The sequence below is a fragment of the Thunnus albacares genome, chromosome 8 (assembly GCF_914725855.1).
Source record: "Thunnus albacares chromosome 8, fThuAlb1.1, whole genome shotgun sequence".
NCBI classification, from domain to species: domain Eukaryota; kingdom Metazoa; phylum Chordata; class Actinopteri; order Scombriformes; family Scombridae; genus Thunnus; species Thunnus albacares.
In genome coordinates, this window is record NC_058113.1 from 16,365,924 (window position 1) to 16,390,021 (window position 24,098).

A 24,098-nucleotide genomic window follows, 5' to 3' on the forward strand; every position below is an offset into this window, starting at 1 on the left:
CAATATGGGAGTGAGAGCAGATCCACTCCTGTCTCTTGAATTATGATAGTTGAGCTACAGTTTTTGTTTATCTGGATGACAGAATGTATCTTTAAAATAATGTAAATTGTTCTCGGTAAACACAGCCTTACAGGAACCTCTCCTTCATCTCAAAGACAACAGGATGACATCATATTGTGACGCATGAATGAATTTCTACAAACATGTGCTAAATGAAATGCTCTAAACCAAACAAAATTAATACCATAGAGAAATGTAAAAATAAATAAATAAATAAAAAAGATACTGTAAAACATAGTAGTAATGTCTAAAGGACCAAAGTGAGCCATATTTTGATAAAATAATAATACTAATGAAGTGAAGGGTAAATTGAAGGAGACTGGATTACAACAAAAATGAAACAAGGTAGATGAGACAAAAATTGATTTGAAATATGGAAAGTGAAATGGTTTGTTTTAAAATTGACAGATTCTGACAGCCACAGTTTCTTTATTTCAAAGAAGTGAAAAACAACAGCTCTTTTCTGTTGACTTGTAGTCAGTTGAAGAGACCCACCCCTTTCATTTCTGCCACCACCCCAGTGCAATAGAGGTGACTGGAATTAGGTTTTTGGTTCTCACAGTTTTGAAAAATGACAATGTGCCTGTTATTCTGGATAATCCACACACTTACAGATTTACATGATATGAGAAAACATCACACTGTATATAGTTTTCATAGGTGCTACTTTGTACCACAGAAATAGTTCCTGTAAAAACTGTTGACAGCAAGCACTCTGGACTATCAGAGTAGCAGGGACATGTTACTGGAAAGACACATTGTTGTTGAATTCTTTAAATGTAAATAAGCTGTGGGCACCACAAGTGAAGTTTCTTACTTGTCCATTGTTTTGGTGTGGTGGCATAAATCTCAGTATCTCAAAACCTGGGCAAATATAACCAATACTACAGTATCTGCATGGCTAGATACCTTTAGAGAAAAAGTGAGAAAATGTTCATGTTTTGTGTTTTGTTTATTATGTTATATGTAATATTATTATTATGAATTGACCCTTTAATAACTGAATCTTAAATTCAAATCTCATCTTCTTCTGGAAGTGCTGTATATAAAACTGTATATGTACTGTAAGGGATAAAATATTGGTCAGTTTATGTTTACTATATGTATATTATAGCTGAAGGTTTAAAGGTACAGTATGGTTTTGATTGGTTTTTAACTTGTTCCCAATCTACTTTGCATTATTTTCAAAGAGACTGCACCTTGATGATCTTTTCTTCTTGGGAAGGCTATTTTGGTCCAAGCAAAGAACTGTGGGTTGAAAAGGCAGAAATGTAATAACAAGAAAAACTTAGTCACTTCTGATAGTGATTATCGGCAAAGGCATCAGATTGAGAGATGCTGTCTATGGAAGCTTTACAGCTCCCTCTGCTGGTGCAAAGACTCACAATCCAAAGGGAAGAACAAGCTAACCTTAAATGAAACTGACGATGAACCACACAGATGAAACCAAATGTATTGTCTCAGAGTTAACTCAGCCGCTCCTTTGGGGGGTTTCAAGCTGACAAGTTGATAAGCTGACTGCCTAGGAGAATTACATTTGTAGATAAACAGCTGAGCCAAAGTGGGTGTATTAAATTCAATCAAATATCAGTTTGCAGATGATGGTTCCTGGCCACAAAGAGTCGGCAGAGTCAAGAGTTACGGCACACAGTGGTGACATTTGAACAACCCTCCCACTTCTGTGCCTTTCTATCGATATGATCTCCCTCCAGATGACTTATGAGCAGTGTGTGATCAAGATGATCAGCTCATGTTCTCCATTGTGAGTTCTAATTTAAACCCTCTGGCAGAAGATATAGATGATGTGGATTGAACCGCATCGAATATTTTTTGTATTTAGATGTGTTGACCTACTAACTTAAGCCAGTTTCAGTTGATGTTTTAAACTTAGGGAGGTAAAAGATGCAGCTGGTGTGGTGTTTGTGCAATAGCCATATGTTGTATGGTTGTGTGTTACAACTTCTTTTAGTTGTTTTTTATAGTCGTATGTAATGGTTTATTTTTGTGAATTGTGTATCTCTTTGTTGCTGTTTTGGAACTGTAGTGCAAAGTACACGACAACATTTCCCACTGGAACATTAAAGTATATTCTATTCTTTTCTAACCCTTATCTGTCACAGTTAAACCATCGTCATCCGTCATCCTGAAGATAAAAGTGATTAAACTGCCAACCCACAAAAAAAATTACACAAAAACAAACAGGCAGTGTTTCAGCCACATTAGTGACAGAGGAGGAAGGACATTTTGACGTCAGCCCTCAAAAGTGAAAACTAATGGGAAACTAGAGTCTTTTGGATCCCAGACAGCAGATCAACTGAGCAGAGCAGGTATGAGGACTTAAACTCTCACTGACTTTCTCTTACTCATCCCATTTTTTTAACCATTTAATGTCTGTCAAATCTGTCAAATCTCTTATCCGTCAAATCACATCCAAATAGTTTTGTATGTAGATCGTAGATAATCAGCAGAACATGGGGGGGGCAGAGGTTGTTTTAAACAACTATGAATATAGAATTTGCCATATTAAAGGCAGCCAAAAGACAATAATCATTTTTACAATATTTTAATGACTTTAGAGACATCATTCAAGGATCAATCAACTTTTTCAAATACCTACGCAGCAACTTATGACTCATTGAGATACAGGAATAGTTTATTCCGCACTGCAGTTAAAAAAGGTCAAACCCACACACGGTTTTGCTGATTTTACTTTGACATTAAAAAATCAAACACAATACAGTTTGAAGCATATGAAATTATAACACATTGTGAGGATGTTTACTGATTATTTCTGAATCTCTCACTGAATCTCTTTCTGTCTTTCAGTAAGTACATAACTGTGTCGACTGACTTGGAAATATGGTAAACAACAAATTCTTCACCGTGGTTCTCTTTTTACTTTGCAGTGAGTACAATGTTCCTCTCTCCTTCTTGCACACACACAGTTACAGAGAGACTGAGGTGGTCTCACACAGGAAAATGAAACCACAAACACTTTGTGAGACGGAAATTTAACTGACAGAGTTGCTGCTGCTTCACACTGTCAAAACAAACATTTAAGCTCTGACGTATTTCTCGTTTATTTCTTTTCCTTCTCCAAGACTTGACTGTGGCACTCACAGGTATGTACAACAAAAAGAGCACACACACAACTCTGAAACACAGTTTTTATGATCGTTATATGGTTTCGAAAAACAACCAACACGTATGCAGAGCTAGACAACAACACCTGATGAATCATTTTTTCCAGTCCTGTCTTATTGCTCACGTCTTCTATCTTCCATCCCACTCCTCTCCTCTGTGTGTCTGTTCATACGCTGTCTGTTTGCCAGACAACTCTGTGTCTTGCTACAGGATTGAGCCCGGGACAATAGCAGGCATCATCTGTGCAGATGTGTTGCTGACCCTTATCATTGTCATGGTCACCTATCGATGTGCCAGCTTTCGGCGTCAGAAGATAGAAAACGGTAACGAGGCAATGTGGCTGAAATGAGTCATGTTTTTGTAGCATTTACAATGTTGTGTGTAAGGCATTCAAGATGAAGCAATTTATCGGTTATAAGTGCTTCCTCTCCTAAAGGCCTCTTAGAAATCCCAAACCTTTTCTTAATACAGGTCCTTGCACATCTATATTTTTGAAGTTTTTGCCTCTCATGTTGTTTTTTGTAAGTCTTGTTGTTACTTTTTCATTTTTAGCAGTTATTGCTTCTTTATCCCTTCCTTGACAAGCTGTTTATTATATTCATTTGTTAACATAATGATTACTTCTCTCTTTTCCCATTTCTTCTCTCATCTCTTCACAGCTGACAAGGTGTATATGAATGTTCGGGCGAACTGCAAGACCTAAATGGTGCGATACATTATGTAATATGTTCAGTGATGTAGATTGTGCTTTTTTAAATATAGTATAAAATGTTTAAAAAAGAGTAATTTAACTCTTTTTACTTTCTCAATTCTTTTGCAATAAACACAAGTAGAGTATCTTGCACATATTATATTTCTGCTTAGTTCATTATACATATGATAAACTCTAAGGCATAGAGTTATGGCAAAAAACTGTCTGATTACCAGCTTTTAGTTATTACACAGAATTCATTGGAGCTACAAGTGTTTTGCTGCCCCACATAAAAGCTTTAGAAAATCTTATAAAAGAGCCTTTTACGTTCAGTCACGACTTGTGCTTTCTCTTTACATATCTGCTAAAAGTTATTCTGTAAAACCTTATAAAGAAGAAGTGTATCAAACTGAAGTGTGTAAATGAAATTCACCTTTTTGAGTAAAAATGCTCTGAAATCTTTTCATGAAATGTCTGCGCTGTAACTATACCACAGCACCCTCTGCAGTTGACTATTGATAGCAAAATGTGTAAATACTGCATTTATCAAAACGTGTGTTGATATATGTAATTTTACAAACTAAAGCAAGACTTGATAAAATTGTGTTACAGTATATGTCATATCTGAAAAAGCTCTGTGTTGACAATAAGGATATTGCATGTGTGAATGAAATTGAATTATTAGCCCCAACACATTAATAGAATAAATAAAACACCAAACATCCACCATCTGCCACGTCTGCTGAGAATTATGTTGAGTGGACTTTCAGATTCACTGACAGAAGTAATTTCTTTCACTGTTAAATAAATACTATTGACTTGCGTGTTTCACATGTGTATGTGTGGATTTGTTTTGTGAGATTAGATTCACAAATTGTTAACTTTTTAAATTTTCTTTCTTACAAATATGTCTTATCTATTCTATGATTCTCTACTTGTGACATTTGAACAGTGTGACTAACACAGGAAACCTGAATAGATTCGGGGCAGATAATCTTAGGTTTTGCTCTATAAGGTGACACTGTGGTTAAAAGGCTGTCTGCCATTTTAAACACACAGTTGGCCAAAGCTCTTCACACACTCAAGTCCATATCTCTGTATTATCTGTCTGATCTACCTACCTCCTCTGTAAGTGCACTGTGTTGTTTCATCACTAACCAGATAACTCTGGTACAGTGGAAACACTCTTGATGTTAGTAGCCCATGTGCAGACTTTTTATTCAAGAGGCCTGCCATGGGATTGAAAGGTTTATAGCTAAACTGTCTTTTCTCACTTTCACAAAAAATTGGGAAGTTGTTGCAGGGAGATTGTGCAAGTGGAATTCCCCTTGAGTTTGTAATTGCTCAGAAGGGACTATTATTATTTTACTGTTAATGGCAGCATTTGACACACTATATCATTGTATATGTTGACACCAACTGTTGGTTTAATTCCTCTTTGGAAGAATTTAGTTTTGTAGCTTCTTGTCTTCAGCTTCTATAATCTGTGGAGTGCCTCAGGGTTCATTTCTGGGACCAATCATGTTTTTTATTGTATACTTTAACTGTGTGGATGACACCTAATTACAGTTTATCTCTTTATGAAATCCAACAATTGCACCTGACCTGTTTGATACTAAACAGCTTTTCTCACATAGAGGCATCTTGTATGTGTCGTATGGGTTTAAGACATTGTCCATGTAAGTGCAATGCCCCCATTTCAAATAATTTATAGATCAATTATATGCTGTTAATAATGACTTTTTGGTTGTCAGCTTATGAAAAATATGGCTGGTGAGTCTTTAAATGTTAAGTCCTTATTAAAGTTAATAATAAAATGATTATTAATGATGTCTTATTAGATTTATAATCTAATAAGACATCATGTCTGTATAAATGGCACAAAAGAGCCATGATTCTTTCTAATAAGCCATAAAATAAAGTTAGGAAGTCTTCTACAATTTTGAGCTAAGTTATTAATGATGGGTTTTACCACAAATGCTAATATGTTAAAATAAGAAAAGTTTCCAGAAGGTTAGTAGTCAGAGGCCCCTTAGAGGAAATGTTCTGATTCAGTAAAGAGCTAAAAAGATGAAGTGTTGTGTTAGAGAAGGAGAAACACCAGCCAAAGGGAGTTTTTACAACCTAAAAATTGCCCTTATAAAATATAAACCCTTAATAAAGGGTGCCTTACCAGAAATACCGGGATTCCAGCTAACATAGATAATTTTTGAGATTTTCAATGATCATATATTCCTTTATATACTTGCAGCACCTGTCTTTTAACATATATAAAAAGAAAAGGTTCCCATTTGTACAGAACGCTGCTGTTAGATATTTGTAATTAAAATTATTTATACACTGATTCATTCATTTACTGCTCATTTTAATGGGTCTTCTGGCTGTTGACAATGATGGGGGTTGATGTTTTTGCTATCCAGGTATCTCGGAGACTCTAAAGCAACCTGCCTGAGATATTCAGGTTTTCTAAGTAGCTGTCTTCTTTTAGATCACCTCTTAACCTTATCTTCATTAAATTGCTAAATTTTATTTCTGATTTTCCATCTTGTTTTAATTAGAACTTTAAATATTTACATATCATCCTACTTAATTAATATGCAATTTGAATCCATTTATCTTAAATGTTTTCTTCTAATTAGTTTTACACTTAAATGTGCAGCACATTGTAATGTTTTTTCATGGTTACATAAAGATTATAGTTGTTCTTGTGTATGTTCAGCATACTTATTTTCATTTTTATAATTTGAATTATTTTGTTATTTAAACATTATGAAATATAAAGGTCCCCTTGACAAAAACAAATAAAGGTGTGCTTTCATTTCGCTGACAGTAAGCATCATTAGAGATAAAACTGTGGTTGAACATTTCCTGAGACTATAGCAGTAAGTGTGGCCAACCGCCTGCACTAAACCACAGGTCATGAGGAAATGCTCTATTCGGAGATGCAATCGCATGTGTTTCATCAGAAACTGCATGTGTAGTGAAACTGACCTTATGCGACTATTTATCTTGGCATCACTTGGACTTCATTTTAAGACTCAAATTAACTAGAAAGGCAAAAAGAAGACCTGAGTGCTGGTTGATCAAATGTGACAGAGTGAAAGAATTCCATGTTTATTACATTATGTGAGACCCCCCAAACGAATGTGGCATTACAGAAAAGAAAAAAAAAACACCAGCTTCCTCTTGTCTCAGTGGACTCCCTTCTCCTCCTCCTCCTCCTCAATACAATCACATGTTGACAACCCTCACACCCCTGTCAGTATCGCTTGTGGACAGCTCTTCCTCTTTGAATCCTCCTACTGCTGGCTTCTAACATCTTGTTTATGGGTGCAACAATACAGCCATTTGAAAGACAACAAAAAGGACCTCTCATTTCCTCCTCTACGAGAAACCAGCACCAAGAATATGTCTGACGCTATTTGTATTGTGGGTTCACTATTTGGTGAGTGGCATGCTTTATGTGTTTTGAAAGTGTATGATAGTGGAGATGGTATGAAAGTAAGTAAATGTAGACTTCTGATGTTTATCAACTCTTTGTCTTTCAGGGTCTGCAGAGGGACAACAAGGTAGTTTTCCTAAAAGTGTAGGATGCTGAAATATGATGTTATGTCTTTTGGTTTGCGGTTCAATCCTATGTGTTCACTCTCTTACAGAATGTGGTTCCTGTTACCTAATAAACATGGGGTCTGTTATGGGCATTATTGCCTGTGATATAATCTTGACCATCTTCATCACAATTTCTGTGTTCTGCTTTGTAAATCTCCATAAGAGAAGGAGAGAATGGGATTCACACAACGGTGAGCACTAAATTTCTGTCTAGTACTGCTAATTTGTGAGTATACTGGCGTGTGATCTGGCAGTAATTTGACATGTCTTTTCAATTATTTAACAGATAAAAGAAACCTTCCGTCATCATCAAAGAAAATGACAACAGAGGTCACAGAATCTCCCTATCAGGTAAAGCTTATGTTATTATTTAAGCCTCATTTCATTTCATGTATCAGGGTCCCCATTTGTGTCATCAAAACAGAGGCTATTCTTCCTGGGATCCTATCACACACCACACAGACAGTCAGTAAATATGGATGTGGTGTTGTTTAAGGTTTTAATTACATATTGTTTGTTGTGAATTGCTTTTACTTTTTTATAGGAGTTACATGGAGTCCAGTCAGACGTGTACAGTGAACTTCGGCACTTTAGGAAATGAATCTGTGGAACTATAAAAATACCAACAATGTCTCCTCTCGCATTATTTTCCCATGCTATAACACAATGGGGCTACATCACATATACTCATGCAGCATTGTAGGTGATAACATACAATATATACAGTATGTGTAGTTTGTATTTAATGAATTTGTATTTTATTCATTGAGTACTCTGTTGTGCTAACAGTGATGTTCTCTGCCTTAAATACTTGTTTTTTGTTTTTTATTTTAAGATGTCTTGAAGAATGTATTATATTTGTATTTAATTAATTGTGAATTAAACTACAGTTTAAAACCCAGGAATGTGGGGAAAAGGATGCATTCTTTATTGTTTCTGTCTTTTTGTATTTCTATTTCAGGAAATTACATTTTCACATTTCAACAACGTATACAAAGAGTTCAGATATTGAGATTAAAAACAACAAAGCCTTGGATAGATTCTGTTTTAAGTAAGAAAAAGTAGTATACCACAATCTTTGTACCAAACATAACACTGTAGCAGTGTACTGTACTATAACTTCTCCTCTAGTTATAGTTTCCACTCCATCTTTTTTTTCGGATCTTTTCACATGGTCACATAAAAAAAAATCTAAAAATCTAAATCCGTTTAAAAAAGTCCAAGGAGTGACTGCATTTGGAAGAAGCCTGTCTGCTTCATATGAGTCAACAGATGGCAGCCACTGACTCATAATGAAGAAGAAATAGAATCTGGAAGAAAAACAAAAAGACAGAAAAAACAGTCCTTAACCTACATTACATTCAGAATAGATGAAAGACAAAGACATTAGATCGATTAAGTAAAGTTGAAAGGACCTTAAATGTGCATTATGTGGTAAACACAAAAACATGTCAGGGAGTTTCCTAAGCCAGGTCGTGTGGACAGATAGAAGCAGATTGTCTGATTCATATGCAGAGGAAACGTACCGTTGTACAATCATCAAGAGGCTTGAATATTGGCTGGAGCAGAGAAGCTACTGGGCATGTGCTGTGGAGGTGCTACAGCACATTGGAGAAAGAGGGTGAAAAGAAATGAAAAGGTCTTTCTTTACAGCAGTTAAAGCATGCATTAGTGATCACACAATCTATTTACAATATTCACTATTGGAAAAAAATAAATTCTTACCTAATGGATACGTTTCAGAGCTAATAAATTCTTTGGTTTCTGTGGGAATATTAAGATCAATTGTTCATGTTTAAGAGGATAATTCTTATAACAGTGTATTTTGTTTGATTTAATGTACAATCTGGTCTTACCATCATAGTCTATATCTCTGCTGTTGCCGACTGCAGCAGGTCTGCCATTGTTGTCCTCCAAACTGTCCTGATCCAGCAGTTCTCTGCTTCGGCCCGGGGCCAACATACCATTCAACCCAGCAGCTCTTCCTGATGAAGCCTTTCTTTGGAGGTCGATGCCTTGACTGGCGCTGTCAGTCACTTGGTCTCCACTAAAATGGCTAACTTGTTTTCTCTGCAAATTTCCAGCCTCTTGAGAACTCACCATCACTCCTTCCTCACTGATAAGATCAATGTGCTCTCTGCTTGCTCGGTGTACCTCCACCAAGGCCCCTTGTGGTCCACTGTACCCTCTGCTTCCATAGTCCCAAACCAGTTTGCTGCTCATATCCATCTGCCCCATATTGTCTTTGTCCACTCCCATTTTCCTCCTTGATGGTGCCTTATCTTTCTCTACAGCTTTAGGAATCGTGATCTCGTAGCTGTCAAGGTCTTTGAATGCATCTAGGGAGAATTGAAGTTATTGTTACAGCATCTGCGTCGACATGTTACAGACATTGTGATTGCAACAAATTATAACTTTAATTTAGCGTACTGCACCTCTGCTTTCACCTTCAAGGTTTGTATCGGATACTCCAGGTTCTGAAACATTAAGAAAACTTTGTTTCATTTGTATAATAATAAAATAAATAACATTTAATAACAGTTGTGTGTTAAATATAGCCCACATACCTGTAACTCCATCGGTGTCAAAAATCTCTGTAGATTTTGCCTCTGACATATCTACTAATGAAAAGCACAATGAAGGCACAGCTGTTCTGATTTTGATGTGTGGTGTGTGTAACACCGAACAAAAATTTGGAAACTGCATTGAAACTATGAAATCACTTAACTACTGCATACCTTCTTCAGAATCTTGCTCTTTCACAGGTTTACTGGGAGGGTTTCTATATGCTGCAGCCATGAGAAAATATATGATGATAATTACTGGGGTGGTTGTATATGTATATATAATCAGATAATGTCAGAAGTGCTTGCTACAATACATCATAAAGATTAAAGCAACACAAACACCATACATGTCTTTGTTGTGTTTGTTGTCTCTCTTGTGACCTGGTCTTTGTTTCTCAGGTTTATGTTTTTGGGATAAGAAATTGCTTTGAGGATCTGATGAAATGGTAGCTATCAATAATATATAGTTTGACCTTCTTGTTTTAAAACTTGTATCATTTTGAGTCACAGACCCGTGATATTTGCAGATATGGTCTTTTCAGTAGTTGTGCCAAGTGCATCTATAACAACAGTAATGAAAAAGTTATGTGATATTATTTCCCTGAAATACATTTTAAAGCCTTAATTCATCTCTAAAACAGCAGTGCTAGCACTGTTTAGCATGTAAAAAACATAGAGTTTTCAAAATATAAAAATTACATTTAGAATCTCACCGTTCAGGAAGCTTAAAACATTTTCTCTGCGGGCTTTAGAGAAAGAAAAACAAGTGTTATCCCTGTTGCCCTATGCAAGAAACATTAAAAGTACATTATATATGTTAAGTAAGCTCAAAACATTTTTTTTTCTCTCTCTCTCTCTCTCTCTCCTGATTGGTTTACCTCTGATTTGGGCTGTAGTCGCAAATGGAAGAAGTATCAGACAACACATGAAGCTGAAACAAAAAATGGGAAATAAAAAAAAAATTCAATGACAGATGTTTCAAAGAACAACATATCAAAACTTACAGCTTCATTGTTGACTTTGGTCTGCAGCGGTGTCCACTGTATGGCAGCAGGAGTGCAGCTGAGGTTGTATGTACTGCGGTTTTAGCCTGCTTTTTCACCTTTAATAGGTCTTACCCCACTTAATGATAGATTCTGACATGATGTATCAGATTAAGTTGTAGTCAAAGACTGTTTCTGTTTGTTTAACAGTGCATGCCTTGAATGAGCAGGCAACGGGCGACAATTAGGCTACAGGTCCTGCTCAGTTTACAAAGGTCAATTCATTATATCAGTTCAATCTGAAAACAAATCTTAACACTCAAACTCACAAAAAGGATTAGTCTTTTTCTCTTTTGTTTGTTGATTAGCGGTGGTTGATTACTTCAGGAAAATGCCCCTGGCTGTTTCTTCGACTGAAGTAGTCTTTTAAATGATGCTACATAGACCACATATTGTTCTCTGTAACTGCTACTGTTTCACCATTGTCTATTTATCCAGTGAGCCCTATATTTAGACTAAACAAAGACCTTTTTTCAAACAGGGCACATTGTCTGGACATTTGTGTATAGAAATGTCTCCTGGTAGAAATATCCTGAAATGAAGAGTATAAGAATGCAGTAATCAGGAGAGAAATGATTTATTTAACTATTTGAACCACAATGTCACATGTAGTTGTTAAGAGAATTCCTCAACAAGTAACTTAGGGCTGTTATTTCACTCCATGTTGCTCAGTAGAATCAAAAAATGAATATGTTAGTCTGCTGAAGGCCTAGTATGTAGGTAGTACAGTAGTATGTAGGCCAAATCATCTGCCATCAACAATCATAACTTGATCTGGGGTCCTAAAATGTGCATCTGTAGTGCTTGTGCAAATGAACAGTGAGTCTATCGTTCATACAAATGAGATTAGATTATAAATGAGACATAACAGTGCATGCAGATAAAAGTTTGTCCTCAATCAGTCCCCCCCTTCCTCCTCCTCCATGAAAAAGAAAAAGAAGAGCGCCCTCTGCGGGAAAGGCTGCTCGCACTAAGCTCTTGATCCCAAGCATCGCCATATTGACGTCCCAACAACGCTGAGAGGTAATCGTATTATTTTTTTTACCACGAATCGTCGTAGGTTTGGAGCCACCGTTGAGTGTTTTACGTGTGAGGAAGAGCCGGGAACAAGTAACGCGATCGTGGTGCCTTTCTACTGCCCGATCTCAGTGTTAGTAGGATGTTTTTTCAAGGCGTTGTCAGCCAGTTGCCTCGCCAGCCAGCAGGCTATTCACTCCCTTAGCCTGCTAGCTTAGCACTTTTTTTAGCTTTAGGAAATATATTTTTCGAAGCTTTTCGTTTAGCTGTACATTAAAAACTACCACTAGAAAGACGATTTGACTATTTTGACGTGGACTATTTATTTCTGGTGGCTGCAGCCTCATAATGTGTTCGCGAGCTGGGTTAGTTTGTGACTTTTCCAACCGGCTTTTCCCTCTGCTGTTGACGAGCTAATGCTAACTAGCTAGCAGCCCAAAGCAGCTGCCCGGTTTGCCTGGTAGCTAGCTGTTAGCTCCCCAGCACTTGTGCAGGCCGTGGACCACAGAGGGTTTGTGCGTCCACTCACCTTTTCATTAAAGTATTAAGCGGGCAAACTGGCTGTAAGTGAATGAGTCTCTTTTACCGCAGAGACCATTCGTCATGAGACGTTTCACATAAATACATCAAAGTAAATGTAGTCTTGTAAGCTATAATTGGCTGGCGTGCGTTAGCTCACATAGTTTGCTTTAATTAACAGCATTGATTTTAATCAACCTACTTTCTGCTTTTTTTCCAAAGGAGATACTGCCTTGGTGTAGCCCCCAGTGATGACTGTATTGAACCCTGTACCTCCTGATTAGACTGGTTGGATGCCCCCGTTTACCATTCAGGTTTCTCCATTTCACACACCACCATATTTAGACACACTACACACCACTCATTGTTTTTTGTTAAGTTCTGTCTGTGGTCTTTTAACATATACCGCTGTTCTAGTTTTTTTAAAACTCCCATTCAGATTAATAGTGGGGGAAAAAACATTTTAAAGTGTATTAGAAACTTTGATTAACTTCTCACCTCTACATACGATGTTTAACTAATGCAAATTGTTGGATTAAGGTAGGCTTTAATCATGTATTTTTAATATCTGTGTGCCCGTGTAGCTTACCTACCATAGAGGCATCTCAACTGTTCTTGTTCCAATTCATCTGTCACCATCATCCTGGAGGGAACCTCCCAGGTATTGTGTCGTCTTATTATTTTAGATTGTATCACCTGTATTTAATATCATGATTTTCTTAAGTAAATTTGTACATAAAATGCTTTGAAAGAGAGTCATTTTTTCAGTTGTATGCTAATATTGTGCCTTTTTTCTGGTATAATATTGAGTAATTTTTTTTAATTTATTGTTTGTCATGTCTTTTTTTAGGAGATTTAGAGAAGATCCTGTGTAGAATATGTCTGGCCCTGTTCCAAGCCGCTCTCGAGTTTACCCTGATGTAAACACACAAAGACCTCGAGAATACTGGGACTATGAGTCCCATGTTGTTGAATGGGGGTAAGGCAAAGGGAAATTGTTGGGAGCTTTAGTTGTATTTGTTTTGCTTTGCTTTGTTGGGTAAGTCATTTTAGCATTGTTAACTGTGGCTTTGTGTTTTGGTTTTTTTTGTAATAGGAACCAGGACGACTATCAGCTTGTCAGAAAACTAGGGAGAGGCAAATATAGTGAAGTGTTTGAAGCCATAAACATCACAAACAATGAAAAGGTGGTCGTCAAAATACTGAAGGTATGGTGATAGACGCTTGAATATGCTAGCAGTTGTGTATAAGTTGTGTAAAGTAATAATAATGTTTCGTCACTTCAGTGTATCTCACAAGAGTATCTCTCCTCACAGCCGGTGAAGAAAAAGAAAATCAAGAGAGAAATAAAGATCCTGGAGAATCTGAGGGGTGGCCCAAATATCATCTCACTGTTAGATATCGTCAAGGATCCTGTGGTATGTTTATTTTATTTTAATTGAAATTATCACAGGAATAATTCAAGAAATATAAATGTACAAGGTTCCATGCTTTTTTTTCTTTTTTTCATTTTCTAGTCCCGAACCCCTGCTCTGGTTTTCGAACATGTGAACAACACAGACTTCAAGGTAAGGATCTGTGCTTTTTTGCATCTGTCTTTCAGAATATGCTATACCAAAATTAGTATATCTAATGGCATATGTGTTCGTTTTTTACAGCAATTGTATCAAACCCTATCTGACTTTGACATACGGTTCTACATGTATGAAATCTTAAAGGTAAGAAACAAAGACTTTTGTTTGTTACATATTTTATGCTCTGCAGTGGTTGTGTAAATATTTGTCAAACATTGTTGGCAATAGTTGAACAGTCCAAGCATACCCTTAACATTGTTTCTTGTTTAGGCTCTGGATTACTGCCACAGTATGGGGATTATGCACAGAGATGTCAAGCCACACAATGTAATGATTGATCATGAACACAGAAAGGTATTGTCACACTTGTTTTTTCCATTCTCTTTTTATGTTTTGACTTCCCTTCTGTGACACCAACTAAGTACATTTTTTACAATATATGCATTGTTAACTTCCAGCTCCGCCTAATCGATTGGGGCTTGGCAGAATTCTACCACCCAAACCAAGAATACAACGTGAGAGTGGCATCCCGGTACTTCAAAGGACCTGAACTGCTGGTAGATTACCAGGTGAGGACTTTATACTCTTCTCTGCGAGTCGTGCCAACTTAACGCAACATGGTCAAAATGCAATCAAGATATGTATTAAAGAAGAGAGAATTTCCTTGTTTAACTGCAGTTCTTTTGCTCTCTCTACATTATTTGTAGATGTATGACTACAGCTTGGACATGTGGAGTTTGGGTTGCATGCTGGCCAGCATGATCTTCAGAAAGGAACCTTTCTTTCACGGTCATGACAACTATGATCAGGTATGAAGAATCAGGCCTTTTAATCTATTTTGTGTCGGTGGTCACAAATCTTGTGGCCTAAAAAAAAAAAACAGTGCTGGACTTTTAAGTACTTTCTAACATGTATATGAAGTTTTGCTAGTTACACACAATCAAACCACATCCTTCACATGTTGGACAGTTGCCACATAACAACTCTGCTGGTGCACCTGGGACTTTGTGTCCTGCTCAAAGTTAGCACCGTGGTTGTTGAGGGAGGGAAGACATTTCTCATTAACTTTTTTGGCAGTTTGGTGTATCTAATGTAATACAAAATGGGTAAAACACATGTAGGGTTTTATCACTCCCACGGATGGTGTCATTTATGTTGTGGCTTTTCCAGACCTAAACTATAGCATTGACCATACAGCATTTCCAGTTTGTTCCTTGGCTCATTTGGGCTTGTGTCTCTTTAAGCCTACAGTATGTTACACCACTGTTGAAGGTGATGTTTTAGTTGTATTGGTACACACTAGCAACTGTTGGTTTAACACTCAAATATTCATTTAAACATTTTTACTGTATTACTTAAAGCATAAAACCTAAGTGTTGCTTTTTAAAATGAAATTGCATAGATACTTTTAACAGATCAGAGCAACAATAGGTTTATTTCACTGATGGTATTTCTGCAAATGGCTAAAGGGAATGAAACATGAGCTCATGATGACAGAGGGATGTCCACCGGTTCAGTTTGTTTTTATAAAAAAGAAACTTGCACATTCTTAATTTGAAAAGATGTTTGTCCCTCCTTGATTCCTCTACAGTAATCTCATTTTTGTTTGTCTGTTTTAATTGATCTAAATTATACAAACCTCACTATCTAACTGGCTAGAACACTGTAAACAGACTCTGATCCATACCCTTAAAAAAAAATCTAGCTGCCATTACTCATGTGATTTTAAAATTACTCATGGTACTCTTTTAATTCCTTAATTTTTCTTTTTCTGACTTGCAGCTTGTGCGAATTGCAAAAGTACTTGGCACAGAGGACCTGTACGACTACATTGACAAGTACAACATTGAATTGGATCCACGGTTCAATGACATCCTGGGAAGGTAACGCAGAGTGTACACAGCATCCGGCTGCGGTCAGGCTCGGTCACGGCTCTGTTGCGATTTCAGTGTCAGCTGAAACATATCAGAAGAAAAGCGTCTGTTTCAACAGCCACATTTATAATACAGAGTAGAGTTGTTGTATCAACGTTTTTTTGACGGCATAAATACACATTAATTTAGATGTGGGAACAGATGCTTTGTGGCTGTTCTTGAATATGACAACTTTTTGTTGCCTTTAATCGTCTCTGTCACTCATTTTAAATATCAATGCAGTTGATCTCACGGCACAGCTGCTGTCATTAACCTGTATTTTTATTAATCTGTACTGATTTGTAAAAAGATTTTATCTGCAGTTCAGCAGTTTGTTTAAATTTCCAGCTCATTCCATTATCTGATGAGAGAAATGGGAAAATGTATAAAGGAGAACGACCATATTGTGAATCTGGTTTCATTAAAACACAGAATTTGGGATTACAGAGAGCAAGAGGGGACATTATGTAGGCTGACTGGGCTGTCTCCTTCCCATCACACACACCCCCCCCCCCCCACCCCCCCAACACAAAAAAATAGTTTTGCTGTCTATGTGTGTAGAAAAAATCAGAAACAAATAAAATGTATTTTAAATCAACTGTCAATAAAGACAGACATTTATATACAGTCACCAGTGAATTTCGTACTTAAGAGATGTAGGCTCCTCTGGCCAAAACAGACCGGTGAGTAAAGATAGGAACGCTCCAGACATACCTCCAGCAGCCGTGACAGAGTGGGGCCATGACGCAGCCGGATGTATACATTAGCCGTCAAAATTTTCTAGCTGTTTGACCTCCATAAAGTGTATTGAATATATTTATAATCCATCTAACTCCTGGTTTGTTCTTCAGACACTCCCGTAAAAGGTGGGAGAGGTTTGTGCACAGTGAGAACCAGCACCTGGTCAGCACAGAGGCTCTGGACTTCCTGGACAAACTGCTGCGTTACGACCATCAAGCCCGCCTCACGGCCAGAGAGGCCATGGATCATCCCTACTTCTGTAAGTTTGCTTTTTTTTTTTTTTAGTATCCTGCCTACATCTCATACGTATTGCTTCAGTAAACTGCCACTAACCTAAATTGAGCACACTAATTGATGTGGCTTGATTGTGTCAACACATGTACTTGGTTTATGATGTGTTGAAATCCACTTCTGTTCTTAGATCCCATCGTTAAAGATCAGGGAAGGGGGGCCACTCCTGGAGGGATGGCTGCCAGCTCCACACCAGTCAGCTCCTCAAGTATGATGGCCGGTAGGTTACACCGCTCAGAATGAAAGGCTCTGACTAAATGTGATGATGTAAAAAAAATAAATAAATAAATAAACAACCATTCCCAAATGATGAACCAACCTCCTATCTCCTCTAGGCATCACCTCAATGTCCTCCTCACAGCCTCTGGCTAACATTGCTGGATCACCTGTCATCTCTGCCCCCAACACTCTGGCCACACAAGTCCCTGCAGCCACCGGGGCCCAACCCTGAAGCCACTTCCTCACCTGTGTTTATGTGTGCTCATGGCCATGTCCTGCCTAGCTCTCACTGCGGCCCAGGGCCATGGCTCCCCTTTTTATGTTGAGAATAACAAAGAAGAAGATTTAAATTGCTTTTCACATTCAGTTATATTTTGACACCTGGACTTGACAGAAATGTATTGTTGCACCTGTCAGGATTATTAGAATTAATTTGGGTGTGTTATTTGACAATACCATTGTCTAGAAATTCTAATAAGATGTAGACATGAAGAGAATGGATAATAAAATTTATTTTGTATGTTCCAAATATACAGTCTTGCTTGAAACTGTTTGATGGGGATCCTGCTGTATTACACTGTGAACCTTTACACGACTTCACAAAACAGAGTCAGGAATCTGGTGTGCCCCACCTAAACAGTACTCAATGGTTGCACACAATGTAATGTGCAGGAGTTGTTGGTGTTTTGAAGTTGTTAGTTGCTATCATTCTTTAATTGGACTTTTGTAGATATTCTACAGTTACTGTCAGGTTGCATGCACCCAATGCTGAATATCACAGGGTCAATAGTTTGCCAATTTTATGTTACTTTCACTTCTGTATGTGTATGTATGTGTTCATGTATGTTTTTTATGAAGTCTCTTACACATGATTTTGATTACATAGACAATTTTGTAACTTTTTGTTTTATGTTGGGAGGATTCATCACCTACGAAAACAACTTCAAAAATAAACAATTTAAACAGGGCTTTGCAGGCACTACACGTTATTGAGTATACCATCACCATGCGGACTGGTTGGCTCTTAATGGGTGGATTTAAAGCAGAACCGCGTAGCGTAGCGAGTGCATCCCTCAAGATAATGTACACTGATAGTGAATTAATTTTTGCAACAAATGATTTAAGCAATTGAAGTGGACCCCTGCACATAAATATAAATCTCTGCTATCTTGGTTGGCTTGAACAATGTCTGCAATATACCTTTTCCCCTCAGAAGAGGTAGATGTAAAAACATATACCCCAAATCATTTTCTACATATAAAAGTCAATGAGAGTCTTTTGAATTACGGAGGCATCAGGTGTGCACATTTACATATCTCCAGTGACACACCATGTGTGAGTGAGAGTAGTGATTCACATTTTTAAAGCATACCTTTTCCCGTCAGTGCTGACCAAAATGAGGGGAGTGCATTTACACCCTACTATACAATCAAGTGTACTCTTGAAAAAAAATGGATACAAATCAAACCGTGCCAAAGAGGAAGCTGGTGTCTCAGAGGTTCAACCAAGATTATAATTACACTCAGAGATTACTCCTGTCATTACATATGAAAACAAACAAGAGGTTAAAGGTCAGTTATGGCACAACTCTGCAGTTAAAGTCGATTTTTTACACTCACAGCATGGACTCACTCTTAAGGACAGTTCTGCTTGTGCTTCCACCAGGACTAAACGTACTGATCACATCAGTCACATACAAACTGAACTAATGTTCAACTCACTATCTAGAGCAGACTAAATCCATGACCTTTAATGCATCCAATTGAAACTGTAGCATATTAGTGCAACTTGGGCCCGGGTGAAGCTTGGCTCCTGTGTACTGGAGCCATTCGGGATCATGCTGCATTCAGGTACATCTTATATGTGGGAAATTATATCAAACAAAAAGGTATCACATGTTTAAGTGCTGTTATTGGTCGAGATTGTACTTGCATATTTAAAATGGTAAGGTACTAATGCACAAAAATGCAAAACAGTAACGTTATTCATGCCAGTACACATTTGTTTACATTTTTCTGATAGTCATGAAGGCATCATCCCTCGCGCCTGTTGTGGCACGCCTCGTCTGCAGTAGTCGGGTTGTTTTAGGCTGTTTGTGATATTCGTTTGTCGGGATTTTCAAGATGGGAGCGGTGGGCTTAATATCGATTGTAATAGCTGTTTTAGCGGTGCTGTTCGGAGAGAGGGTTGTCAACTTTAGGTAAACTAGAAAGCAACTTCATCAGGGTTGAAGCGATAACGCTGTTTTGTGGTGTTTATTCGAGTTTTTCTGTAGGAATCCAAAGTTTCGTTGTGGCCACCTGCCCTAACATAACCTCGGTTTTTAATACGTTGCAGGAAAAAGACCCTCGCGTCTAGAGAGCTGGTCCAGAATCACCTCCCCAACTGTGTTGCACTCAAAAACATGGGTGAGTAACGTTCAGACAAAATGCAACTAAAATGTGACATCATGGTGATTTGACAACATGAAAACTGTCGTGTTTTCAGATTATGGGTCAGAGGATATAACCATCCTTGCAAACGGGCTTGCCTTCATCAGTGCTGTAAGTATTTGGAGTTGTGGAGCAGGCAGATGTACAAACTTAGAAAATAACAATGGGATTTCCTTTAATTGATATTGGCATTTCTCTTGTGAAGCAACACTCACAGCCAAACTCTTCCATCTGTTCACCTACAATATATATTATTGAATACCCCACCATGCACACACAAACACACACACCTTTCCCCCCACTCCCCTTCCCTGCATGTAGGACAACCTACAGTGCTGTGACACTTGTGAAAAAAAGCAAAAAGCCCTCTCTAGAGCCAGTGTTTGGTTTGTCCGTTCTGGGCTACTGTAGAAACATGGTTGGTTCCATGGAAGAGGTCCGCTCCCTATGTAGATATTAAGGGCTCATTCTAAGGTAACAAAAACACAACAATTCTTATTTTCGGGTGATTATACACTAATTAAAACATAAATAAGTCCGTTCCACTAGATGCCACTAAATTCTACACACTGCACCTTTAATCTGTGTGGCCTAACGTTGTAATGTAAGCAGAAAACTAACCTGTTTTTCACATTATTTTGATTTGTCTCAACTGAATGATCTTGGAAGAGATCAACATATTCTCCTTGATCCCACTCACATCATGAATTTTGCATAACGTTCGTTTGATTTTCCTACTTTTCTCTTGAAGTGTATTTTACCTGCATCTCTGTGACAAATGATGTTATTTAGCTGCTGTGGAGAGAAGAAAGTCTATGTAAGGGTTATACACCACTGAATCAGGGCTAAAGCATGGGCACTGTCCCTGATCAGATGTAATTTTATTACTACTTGTATAGAATGATAATTCATGTTTTTCTGTATAATTCTGTATATTTTTTTAATATTCTCAGGGTTTGAAGTACCCCGGAATGCCGTCCTCCGATGTTACAGGAAAGATCTTCCTCCTTGATCTGCAAGATCCTCGGATTAAACCAGTGGAGCTGCGCATGCCAAGAAACTTTGATCTGGACTCATTCAATCCTCATGGCATCAGTGTTTACACAGATCCAAGTGGTATGAGGAACATAACAAATGACACAAGTCTATCTAAGTCAGCGCCATAAGGACAAAAACACTAATCCAGTTGCTCTGCAGTGGTTTCGTATTTTGACCCAAATTTAATGACATTCATGAAGACATACATATATATCATCAGCATACATTTAAGTCAATCAAAGCTTCCACCATCAACCATAGTTGACTTGACAGCATAAGTATTAAAAACAGTTTAGAGTGAGGTTTTTGTGAAACTGTGCTTGCATGTGCGTGTATGTGAGCATGTGGGCAAACCTGTTGTGATCAGCTGCAGTGATGTGGGCACAATGGGAGCAGCAAGAGTCTTGCAGAATCTATTGCTATGTCACTTTATATTTCTAGTGTATATTTCTAATGACGTGGGTATAGAGCAATATAAACAATCAGTCCATTTAATTTCTAATCTGTCAATGCTGAAAGAGTAAAAGGTGAAAAATGCATGTACCAATATTGACAATTTGAGCAAATTCTGCTACTTCTACTAAGTTCAGAAGGTCCTTAAACTTGCGTGTAACAGCTGAATGCAACAGTTAGACCTTCAATTCAAATTCAAACCTTGAGGTATATATTCTTATTTTAGAGTCTGTACCTATTATATCTTTAAAAATTTCATTTTTTTGTATGTATGTCCCTCTAATTTCACACATGCAAACACACACATGCACAGTTTTCAGTGTGGTTGCCGATATTTTCTAACAATGCTTTTTTTTTTATTCATCATTCATCATTTTTCAGATGACACAGTATACCTGTTTGTTGTGAATCATCCTCATCACAAAAGCCAAGTAGAGTTGTTTAAATTTGTGGAGGAAGAACTCTCACTGCTGCATCAAAAAACCATAAAACATGAACTTCTCCACAGGTACAGTATGGGGATAATTTAAATTGTACCCACCACAGCTTGAGATTTACTGATTTACTTGTAAAACAATACCATGTGTTAACATTGTTTTACATAAACCACATGTATATTGTAATTCATGATATAATTATTATATATAGTTATGATAATTTTCTAATTCAGATTTTTCTTTTCTGTTCAGTGTTAACGACATTGTTGCCGTGGGAGTGGATAGCTTCTATGCCACCAATGATCACTATTTTTCCCATGAAATCTTTAAAGCTGTGGTGGAGCCTTTGCTGGCTCAGCCTTGGGCTAATGTTGTGTACTACAGTCCTGAGAAAGTAGAAGTGGTCTCTGAGGGATATTACTTTGCAAATGGCATCAATATCTCACCAGACAAAAGGTAGGAAGGATCATCACGGTCATGCAGAGATTAATGCTCTGAATGTCTGAGTTTTGTCATTTTAATATTCTCTCTCATTTATAGGCACATATATGTGGTAGATCTGTTTGACCACAATGTGCATGTGTTGGAGCGGAAAGAAGACAATGCATTGGCCCCTGTGAAGGTAATTAACTTTCAGTAATATGCAAGTGAACTAAAGACATAAATGCTTTTATGTGAGAAAAGCACTGCAAAACTAATATACACTTATATAATTCAGTGAGGGAATCCAGGAAATAAATGCAAAATCAGGTCACAACAGAACTGTAATCAAGAAACGATGATGGGGATTAATTATATAATTAATATATAATTATTAATATATAATTATAACTGCATAATTATAACCTTGTCTGCTATAACGTCACCAGTCCGTGGCTGTGGGTTCACTCTGTGACAACGTTGAAGTTGACCCTGAAACTGGTGGCCTGTGGTTAGGCTGTCACCCTAACGGATGGAAAGCTTTCATGTTTGACCCCAAGGATCCACCTGGATCAGAGGTTTGTCCCAAACAGCTGATCCATCTATTTATATTTACTCATCTAGTTATACGTATTTATTTCACGTTCTTATGTTTCCTCCAGGTCATCCATATCCAGAACATTCATTCAGAGAAGCCAGTGGTGACTCAGGTGTACGCTGACAATGGTCAAGTGATCATGGGCTCCTCTGTAGCAGCTCCTTATGGGGGAAAGTTGCTCATTGGCACAGTGTTCCATAAAGCCTTATGCTGTGATTTGAAGTAGGCTGTGACTCTTTAACATATGATACTTAGAAAGCAGAAGAATCTATATTTAATCAAGTTTGGTTCAAGAAAAGGAAAACATGATGTGCTTCTTTGCTAGACTATAAATCAGGCGGGGAAATTATGATTTGAATGATTATATACATGGATATTACAGCACTACTACTACTACTGTTACTGTTATTGCAGAGAAAATTCTTGATCCTATTGTACTAACAGAATCTCCCAGAGGAGCTGGAGGAGGATAGATGACTGGTGTTTACATGTTTGTATAGTAGTGAGCCCTGCTACTGCAGCATATTTGAAAATGGTGTCAGACATTGAAGTTACTGAACTGCCTAAATACTTGAACAGCTATGATTAAGTACTTGGAAAGTAATATTTTTCAAACATGTAAAAAGTTCATATAATTGCCTTGGTCACTTGAAAATGTGAAATCTTACATATGAAGCACATGTAACTTGAAAAAATTGGTCACATTTAACCCATGTATTTGAATGTAAATAAAGCAATAAAGAGTCGTACTGCTTCTGGTGTGGACACTTGGCTGCTTTGGCTCAGATGTGCTATAGAAGTTAAGTTTTATACACCTGAAAGGACAGAACACAGTTTAAGGTTGAGTCATTTGCTTAAATGAAAACATACTTGCTTTCATAATAGAAGTCACGTAAGTGTAGTTTGGTTTAACAAATGTGCACAAGAAGCCGTGCACTGTTTCCCCAGACTGGCTTTGACTGCACACAAAATGACCTGATATCAATGTGGATACTTAGTAGGATGTCTCCAAAACAGCAGTGAATAAAATATGTCACCACTTTTTTTGATGTAACTGGTTTGCATAACTCAAGTCACACAAGTCATATTTTGTTTTCCTGATCACGAGAGACTACATGTGATGCATGTGACTTCCTGATTTTGCATTATTTTGAGGTTATATTTTAAATAGTGCTGAGACATTGAAAGTGATTAACAGTCTTAGTAAAAACTGAGAAAGCTAGCCCATATCTGTCACGAGGTGAGGAGTTTTCATTGGAATAATCGAGATGCCACTTTGGAACACCCCTTTCCATTTCCAGTTTTCCTAATCTAATCATAGGGTAGATGTGA

General features: G+C 37.5%; 5 protein-coding genes across 9 annotated transcripts; 4 read left to right on the top strand and 1 right to left on the bottom strand.

Moving 5' to 3' along the window:
- The first annotated feature begins 2,188 nt into the window (after positions 1-2,188).
- Positions 2,189-4,724, top strand: hcst (hematopoietic cell signal transducer). The gene is made up of 5 exons (XM_044359228.1): positions 2,189-2,387; positions 2,887-2,965; positions 3,162-3,182; positions 3,393-3,527; positions 3,864-4,724. The coding sequence occupies exons 2-5, from the start codon at positions 2,920-2,922 to the stop codon at positions 3,905-3,907; spliced, it is 246 nt and encodes an 81-aa protein (XP_044215163.1). The 5' UTR covers positions 2,189-2,387; positions 2,887-2,919; the 3' UTR covers positions 3,908-4,724.
- A 2,271-nt stretch (positions 4,725-6,995) lies between these two features.
- Positions 6,996-8,790, top strand: LOC122987486 (transmembrane immune signaling adaptor TYROBP). Its single transcript, XM_044359391.1, has 5 exons — positions 6,996-7,340; positions 7,444-7,464; positions 7,552-7,695; positions 7,791-7,855; positions 8,049-8,790. The coding sequence occupies exons 1-5, from the start codon at positions 7,040-7,042 to the stop codon at positions 8,103-8,105; spliced, it is 588 nt and encodes a 195-aa protein (XP_044215326.1). The 5' UTR covers positions 6,996-7,039; the 3' UTR covers positions 8,106-8,790.
- Positions 8,408-12,936, bottom strand: LOC122987485. Of its 5 annotated transcripts, none has more exons than XM_044359387.1 (12): positions 12,853-12,936; positions 11,076-11,207; positions 10,950-11,002; positions 10,785-10,817; positions 10,584-10,631; positions 10,243-10,293; positions 10,072-10,122; positions 9,940-9,981; positions 9,361-9,843; positions 9,230-9,268; positions 9,031-9,102; positions 8,408-8,814 (listed from the first exon to the last, which is right to left on the bottom strand). In XM_044359387.1, exons 2-11 carry the CDS (start codon positions 11,081-11,083, stop codon positions 9,044-9,046), a joined length of 867 nt encoding a protein of 288 aa, XP_044215322.1. In that variant the 5' UTR covers positions 11,084-11,207; positions 12,853-12,936; the 3' UTR covers positions 8,408-8,814; positions 9,031-9,043. The 5 variants fall into 5 exon arrangements, with proteins under 5 accessions (XP_044215322.1, XP_044215323.1, XP_044215321.1 ...); XM_044359388.1 differs by having other exon boundaries at positions 9,952-9,981; positions 10,072-10,125; XM_044359386.1 differs by having other exon boundaries at positions 10,072-10,125.
- Positions 12,873-18,356, top strand: LOC122987484 (casein kinase II subunit alpha-like). Its single transcript, XM_044359385.1, has 14 exons — positions 12,873-12,964; positions 13,235-13,311; positions 13,501-13,629; positions 13,747-13,858; positions 13,967-14,068; positions 14,168-14,218; positions 14,309-14,368; positions 14,495-14,578; positions 14,683-14,793; positions 14,932-15,033; positions 16,007-16,107; positions 16,989-17,137; positions 17,300-17,389; positions 17,505-18,356. Exons 3-14 carry the CDS (start codon positions 13,529-13,531, stop codon positions 17,618-17,620), a joined length of 1,179 nt encoding a protein of 392 aa, XP_044215320.1. The 5' UTR covers positions 12,873-12,964; positions 13,235-13,311; positions 13,501-13,528; the 3' UTR covers positions 17,621-18,356.
- A 1,087-nt stretch (positions 18,357-19,443) lies between these two features.
- LOC122987307 (serum paraoxonase/arylesterase 2-like) lies at positions 19,444-23,520 on the top strand. The gene is made up of 9 exons (XM_044359113.1): positions 19,444-19,588; positions 19,726-19,796; positions 19,876-19,931; positions 20,774-20,936; positions 21,693-21,819; positions 22,001-22,204; positions 22,289-22,370; positions 22,618-22,746; positions 22,831-23,520. The coding sequence occupies exons 1-9, from the start codon at positions 19,512-19,514 to the stop codon at positions 22,990-22,992; spliced, it is 1,071 nt and encodes a 356-aa protein (XP_044215048.1). The 5' UTR covers positions 19,444-19,511; the 3' UTR covers positions 22,993-23,520.
- Positions 23,521-24,098: the final 578 nt, after the last annotated feature.

Bases quoted from the DNA above. Each gene is read 5' to 3' on its own strand.
- LOC122987307 (XM_044359113.1), top strand. From the start codon at position 19,512: ATGGGAGCGGTGGGCTTAATATCGATTGTAATAGCTGTTTTAGCGGTG. The intron at 20,937-21,692 runs GTATGAGGAACA...ATCATTTTTCAG, and splicing joins TGTTTACACAGATCCAAGTG to ATGACACAGTATACCTGTTT. The intron at 22,371-22,617 runs GTAATTAACTTT...TAACGTCACCAG, and splicing joins ATGCATTGGCCCCTGTGAAG to TCCGTGGCTGTGGGTTCACT.
- hcst (XM_044359228.1), top strand. From the start codon at position 2,920: ATGGTAAACAACAAATTCTTCACCGTGGTTCTCTTTTTACTTTGCA. The intron at 2,966-3,161 runs GTGAGTACAATG...TCCTTCTCCAAG, and splicing joins GGTTCTCTTTTTACTTTGCA to ACTTGACTGTGGCACTCACA. The intron at 3,183-3,392 runs GTATGTACAACA...TCTGTTTGCCAG, and splicing joins CTTGACTGTGGCACTCACAG to ACAACTCTGTGTCTTGCTAC.
- LOC122987484 (XM_044359385.1), top strand. From the start codon at position 13,529: ATGTCTGGCCCTGTTCCAAGCCGCTCTCGAGTTTACCCTGATGTAAAC. The intron at 14,069-14,167 runs GTATGTTTATTT...TTCATTTTCTAG, and splicing joins ATATCGTCAAGGATCCTGTG to TCCCGAACCCCTGCTCTGGT. The intron at 14,794-14,931 runs GTGAGGACTTTA...CATTATTTGTAG, and splicing joins AACTGCTGGTAGATTACCAG to ATGTATGACTACAGCTTGGA.
- LOC122987485 (XM_044359386.1), bottom strand. The intron at 10,294-10,583 runs GTCTGTGACTCA...TCATGGCTGCAG, and splicing joins CATATCTGCAAATATCACGG to CATATAGAAACCCTCCCAGT. The intron at 9,844-9,939 runs GTGCAGTACGCT...AATTCTCCCTAG, and splicing joins CCTTGAAGGTGAAAGCAGAG to ATGCATTCAAAGACCTTGAC.
- LOC122987486 (XM_044359391.1), top strand. From the start codon at position 7,040: ATGTGGCATTACAGAAAAGAAAAAAAAAACACCAGCTTCCTCTTGTCT. The intron at 7,341-7,443 runs GTGAGTGGCATG...TTTGTCTTTCAG, and splicing joins TATTGTGGGTTCACTATTTG to GGTCTGCAGAGGGACAACAA. The intron at 7,856-8,048 runs GTAAAGCTTATG...ACTTTTTTATAG, and splicing joins TCACAGAATCTCCCTATCAG to GAGTTACATGGAGTCCAGTC.